This window comes from Saimiri boliviensis, chromosome 1 (genome assembly GCF_048565385.1).
Source record: "Saimiri boliviensis isolate mSaiBol1 chromosome 1, mSaiBol1.pri, whole genome shotgun sequence".
Taxonomy (NCBI): Eukaryota; Metazoa; Chordata; class Mammalia; order Primates; family Cebidae; genus Saimiri; species Saimiri boliviensis.
In genome coordinates, this window is record NC_133449.1 from 270,562,671 (window position 1) to 270,569,518 (window position 6,848).

Here is a 6,848-nt window from a genome sequence, read left to right on the forward strand (position 1 = left end):
GATTAATTAGGAAGGATGAAATGCCATGAGTTAGATGAGATTAATTAGGAAGGATGAAAAGAGGGCCTGAGGAGGAGAAGACGAGATAGGAGAAAAGCCAGGGTATAATGTCAGTGGACATCACTGAGGACCTATTTGAGGGGGATGATTTTTAATGTATAAGTGCTGGAAATAGCCTCGATCTAATGGTTTCTTCTCTAATGCCTGGGAGCTTGCACAGAAGGTAGACTTGCATTCTGTGAATTCTGACTAATGCAGTAGAAGATAAAAATTAGAGATGGAAATACTGGGGAGGGGAAAAGTTACCAGTTTACACTATAGCATATTGGTAAGAGGAAATATTTGGAGTTTGTATTTTGAATTTTGGAGTGCCTAAGACACTTACCTAAAAAAAGATCTGTTGTTTCTGTTTGAAATGCCCTTCTCAAAGTGTTAGAAAAAATATTAATTGACGTTCACAACAGATGACCTTGACCATTCATGACATCATTCACAATGCCTGTTTAAAAGGATGGGGGAGGATGTCTTTTGCCTGTGTTTCTTGGCAATAGTAAGAAACATTGGTGGGATTTCTTTTTAGAATATGCGGAAATGTCTGTATCAACCATATTAGCATTTAACTACCACTTCCTAGCTTTATTGTGTTAGATAAGTGACTGATTTTCAAGGCTGTTTCCTCATTTGTAGGGCATGTTAATATCTGCCTCATAGGCTTGCTGTCAGGATTAAATGTGAAATGTCAGTAAAGTGGTGACATTTCAGCAGAGTGCCAGCCTCGGAGTAAGCACCAAAACAAACAAACAAACAAAGAAGAGCCACTAGGAACTAAGAGTTGCCATTACTGCCTGACCAGTATTTTTAATAGCCTTTTTAATAAAAAGGACTACCTGGTTAGAAAATGTCATGCAAGGAAAAATTAAATTTAAAATTCACTGTGGAATATTAATAAATTAATTAAGCATCTTGTAATGCATAGGACCAACGGGAAGAATAAAATGTAGCTGATGATAAAGAAGCTGATAAAATGTTATAATACCAACCTAAAAAAAAAAAAAAGAAGCTGATATAGTGAAAGGAAGGTATGTCATAGTCCCGTAGTGGATAACCATGTGGTAAAAATACTAGTTTTCTTTAGAGTATACTCGTGCACCACATGACATTTCAGTCAATGACAGATTGTATACAATGTTGGTCCTAAAGATTATAGTACCTTATTTTTTTTACTGGACCTTTTCTATGTTCAGATGTGTCCAGATACGCAAATACTTACCATTGTGTTAAAATTGCCTACAGTATTCAGTACAGTCACATACTGTACAGGTTTGTAGCCTAGCAGGAACAGGCTCTAATATCACCTGTCCTAGGTATGTAGTAGGCTATACTATCTAAGTTTGTGTAGGCACACTCTGATGTTTGCACAGCGATGAAATCACCCAAAGACTCATTTCTTAGAATATATCTCTGTTGTCATTAAGTGATGCATGACTGTAATGTGTAATTTTAATGTAACTTCAGTTAAAGTACTGGTTTTTTAAAAAAACTTTAAGTTTTAAAAAATATAAAAAGAGATGGGGTCTTATGTTGGCCAGATTGGTCTTCAACTACTGGCCTCAAGAGATCCTCCCACTTCGGCCTCCCAAAATGCTGGGATTACAGGCATGAGCCACCCATGCCTGACTCAGAGTACTGGCTTTAGAATTTATAATGAGTCGTTAATTTTTCTTTGAACTAGAAGTTAGGATAATATAGAAAAATAGTAACATGAAGATACTTACTCTGGAATAATTAAATGTTCTGGAAATATATAATAATTTGAAAAATTTAGGATGGGTTAAATAGATCAATGAAACAGATATTGAGCAACATTCAAGAATATACATTTTACTTACATCTAATACATAATATGTAAAGTTTGATATGATAAATCGTATTTATTTTTTCAAATCAGAGGAGAAACTGGCAATTGGTGAGTCATTTGGAGGAAAAATTGAGATTAGGTTTCTGCCTTACACCTTGGAGAGAATTTAAAAATTGTATTAAAAGTAACTGATGAAAATGTAAAATTTTTATTTAACCTTGGGATAGGAAATGGTTTCTAGGCATACTAAGGCAGTAAGCATAAAAAGATCTCTAGATTTGACTTTATAAAAGTTTATGTAGCAACAAACAAACAGATTTCAAAGCAAGAAACTGGAAACAGTTAAAATGCATATGACAGAGGGAGGACAGTTATCTTAATAAAAACTGTTTCAACCAATTAAAGAAGGACTGTAATCCTAATTTAAAAAGTATTTGCATACCAATGACCAGAATGCTCACAGAAGAAGTAAGCATGAAATGTATTCATTTCAGTATTCATAAAATATTGCAAATGAAATTATGTGAAAATATATTTTCATCAGAATGGCAAAGATTAAAAATAATCACTGTGATAGGATGTGTGGAAATGGGAATTCTTATGTGGTTTTGTTGGTTGTCTCAATGTGTAGTAGCTAACTGGAGAGAAGCCTTAAAAAGTACACATTTGGGAAAGAATCTGAGAAGTCTGCAAAGAACACAAATGTGTTCCTGATAGCATTGTTTATAGTGGAAGACAAGTAAATGTTAACCTAAATGACAATTATTAGGTTTGTTAAATTATGGTATATACATTTAAAAGAATAATAATGCACCTGTTAAAAATGCTCCAAATGTAGAATTATTGAAATAGGTGTTCCTGATTTACTACTGAATTGAGAAGGTCAGGCTATAACATTAAAACATTTGTGAAATATAGTGATTATCTCTGAGTGGTGTTATGTTTGTGCTTTATTTTTTTCTATAGTGAACATACATTGTCAGTAAGTTTTCTGGTAACAAAACTAATGCATATTGTAACGTTTAGAAGTTATATAAATAATATGTATATACTTTCTAATCCTCCCCAAATATATATACCTGCACAGACATATGTACATACAGACTTTACCTATTATAAAATTAGAAGCTGGTGGTAGAGTTAATGAGAATAGTTGTTACTTTGATCAGGATGTACACTTTCATGGATAGTAGTAATATCCATGGTCTAATAAAGCAGTTTTTCTACTTAGCTGCATTCTCAAGGTCTGTGTGTTCTACCTAAATTTCTTGGGCTTAAATTAAAATCTACCCTATAGGTTTTCTTGTTATTGTCATTGTTTTGAGACAGGGTCTTGCTCTGTTGCCCAAGCTGGAGTGCAGTGGTGTGATCATGCTCACTGCAGCCTTGGCCTTCTGGGCTCATGTGATCCTCCCATCTCAGCCTCCTGAGTAGCTGGGACTACAGGTGTGCACCAACATGCCTGGCTAATTTTTGTGTTTCTTGTAGAGACAGGGTTTCACCATGCTACCCAGGCTGGTCTGGAATCCCTGGGCTTGAGTGCTCCTCCTGCCTTGGTCTTCCAAAGTGCTGGGATTACAGAGGTGAGCCACCATGCCCGACTGACCCTATATGTTTTTTCCCTCAAGTACATCCCTAGGATGGGTCTTTGCAGACTTCAAGCCCAGGATGTCAAGGAGATGGAGTTGTTTTTTCATCCATCTTTATTGACTTAATGTTAGTATTTGTGAGGATCAAAATTAGGCAAAGTGTTGATTCACTAAGTAGTAATACCCAAGTCTGAAGTTCTAGAGACAGTTAAGGATGATATAACTGGTTAACTCTTGGATTACAAATATAGTCCTCAGGCTAAATTTTTGGCCATATTGGGACCCTGTTTTGTGGAATCTTAAAAGTTTTTTTTTTTTTTTTTTCCTGGCAAAGCAAGATGTGGAGGATTCAAAACTGGCATTCTCATTGCTGAAATTGTCCATATGTGGACATTTCCAAACATTTCGCAAATATCTTTTTCTTCTAGGAGTTACAGTTTATCGGTTGCTCCTGAATCTGCTGGCTGCACACCAGAATTACCTGGGGGGATTATTAAAAATACAGATTCTTGGGCCCCACCCCTGGAGATTATGAATCAGTAAGTAGATGTGGGGTGGGGCCTGGGAATTTGTATTTTTAAACAAGTAAACTTCAGGTGATTCTGATGCCACCAGTCTGGTATTTGGGAATCGTTTAACAGAAGTACATGGTTTGGCATGGTGTTGGTATTTTAGGTGAAAATGCACCAAATAGGTGAAATAGAATAGTTTTTACAATGGAAGAGTATTTTAGATAATTAACCTCCTTTGCCCTCTTTTGAAGTCGCTCCCCCAGTAGGGAGAAGAAGAGAGCTCGCTGGGAGGAAGAAAAAGACAGATGGAGCGACAACCAGAGCTCTGTCAAAGACAAGAACTATACCTCAATCAAGGAGAAAGAGCCTGAGGATCCGGCGCCGGACAGGAATGAGGAGGAGGAGGAAGAGCTTCTTAAGCCTGTGTGGATTCGATGTACTCATTCAGAAAACTACTACTCCAGTGACCCCATGGATCAGGTGGTAGGTCCAGAGTCGCAGACAAGCCGTAGACCAGGGTTTCTCTGCATTGTCACTATTGGCATTTTGGGCTGGATAATAATTTTTTTTTTTTTTTTTTGAGATGGAGTTTCGCTCTTGTTACCCAGGCTGGAGTGCAATGGCGCGATCTCGGCTCACCTCAACCTCCGCCTCCTGGGTTCAAGCAATTCTCCTGCCTCAGCCTCCTGAGTAGCTAGGACTACAGGCGTGCACCACCATGCCCAGCTAATTTTTGTATTTCTTTTTTTTTTTTTAGTAGAGATGGGGTTTCACCATGTTGACCAGGATGGTTTCGATCTCTTGACCTTGTGATCCACCCACCTCGGCCTCCCAAAGTGCTGGGATTATAGGCATGAGCCACCGTGTCTGGCCTGGATAATTCTTTATTGTGGGGACTGCCCTATGCAGTGTAGGACGTTTAGCAGCATCTCTGGGCTCTACCTATTAGATGCCAGGACTACCTCTCCTCAGTTGTGATGACCAAAAACGTCTTCAAATATTGCCACATGTCCCCTGGGGGGAAATGATCACCCCCAGTTGAGAATTGTTATTGTTGTTATGGACAAAAGCTATTTTAAAAAGCTAAAGGCCATGAGTGCAGTAAGTTAATAAAAGTATCTTTTTATAATGCATTTATTTATTTTTGAGACAAGATCTCGCTCTGTCACCAGGCTGGAGTGCTGTGGCACGATCATGGCTCACCACAGCCTTGATCTCCTGGCCTCAAGTGCTTCTCCCACTTCAGCCTCCTAAGTAGCTGGAATTATGGGGGCATGTGCCATCATGACTGGCTAATTTATGTTTCATTATTTATTTATTTTAATATGACCTCTTACTCCATTGCCCAGGCTGGAGCGCAGTGGCGTGATCTCAGCTCACTGCAACCTCCACCTCCCGGGTTCAAGTGATTCTTCTGCCTCAACTTCCCAAGTAGCTGCGACTATAGGCATGCACCACCAAAACTGGCTAATTTTTTGTATTTTTAGTAAAGTTAGGGTTTCACCGGATTGGTCAGGCTGGTCTTGAACTCCTGGCCTTGTGATTCGTCCTTCTTGACTTTTCCAAAGTGTTGTGGTTACAGGCGTGAACCCACTACACCTGGCCTTTTTTATTTTTTAGTAGAGACAAGGACATACTATGTTGCCCACTCTCTTGAATGCCTGAGCTCAAGCAGTCCTCCTGCCTTAGCCTCCCAAAGTTCTAGGATTGGTGTGAGCCGCTGTGCCCAGCCTATCCTACATTTTGAAAGATACTGGTAGTTTTGATACTGGTGGTTTCATAAGCTTTCACATGTAACTAGTTTATGGTATGTATGTGTATATGTGTGTGTGTGTTTTTTCTCCAAAATGAGAAATGAGGAAGAATCTGAGTTTGTCTTTTGGAAGTGTATCCTTGACCAAAAGAGCACCAACCACATGAAGTTGCCCATTCGTATTGGCTAATTTTGCAGAAAGGGAGAGCCATTGTTACCATTGATGGGCTGGAGGGAGGCCTCCTAGGGCACATGCTGCCAGGGACAGGTCATCTGTGGAGCTGCAGCTTCCGCTCTTATCGCCATGGTGGACTGCACCAGCACCTCTACATGCTCACTTCTCTTTTCTTTCTTCCATTTACATTTTATTTTCTGTTACTGTCTACTTTTCGCTGTCTTTCCCTCTTCCCCCATGTGTTATGCCTCCATCCTGTTAGGCATCTTTGCCGCAGAGTAGGCATGCAGTAATGTTCATTGATTAAATGAATGAGTCGACATCTCATTCAGTGAATTAATGAACTCATGGACAGATTTAGGGCATGAAAAATTACAGATGTTAGATTTAGTGCATGGGATTAGATAAGAGATAAGAGAGGGTTGCGTTGTTTGTAATTTTGTGAAAATAGCTTCTATTTGGACTCGTATCTGTGGGGAACTTGAAAGGAGATTTCTGTGTTTTTGGAAATAAAGGGTTTGAGAAGCCTCTCATAGTGGTGCGATATTTTACTTGATACATTAGAGCAGGCTTTGAAGTCATAGTTTATGTGGTCATCAAGTGAGATGTTGATCACTACCTGCGGAGGTTTGTCCTGCAGACCCTGTCTTAGTGACGGATGGGTAAAATACACTCACACACCAGAGTACAGTGATTGAGTGGGCCAGGGAGTTCGTCACCTGCTCTCAGAAGGCGATTGCAGCTACTTGACCCCTTCTAACTGTTTCTCCTTACATTTATTCAGTATATATTTAACAACAGAGGTTCTAAGTCAACAGGCTCTTGGCTAATTAACATGGTTTAAAGAGTGGTTTTACAAATGATAAAAGGTTTTCTTTCTGGGGCCCATGAATGGGTAATCCCCCTTCACGACCTCCCTCTGAGAGGGCCATCCAGTACAAAGTTTGCTTGAGTAAACAAA

The 6,848-nt window shown here is 39.2% G+C and overlaps 1 protein-coding gene across 8 annotated transcripts in view; it reads left to right on the forward strand.

Annotated features, from left to right (window-relative positions):
- Window positions 1-6,848, forward strand: part of DROSHA (drosha ribonuclease III) — a 135,688-nt gene that overhangs the window by 13,683 nt on the left and 115,157 nt on the right. For 6 of the 8 annotated variants that reach the window (XM_039469429.2, XM_074386890.1, XM_074386882.1 and 3 more), the window contains 2 exons: window positions 3,876-3,986; window positions 4,211-4,442. In XM_039469429.2, the coding sequence (XP_039325363.1) occupies window positions 3,876-3,986; window positions 4,211-4,442 (343 nt within the window). The remainder of the gene's footprint in view (window positions 1-3,875; window positions 3,987-4,210; window positions 4,443-6,848) is intronic. The other 2 variants (XM_010346698.3, XM_010346699.3) reach the window with 1 other exon arrangement.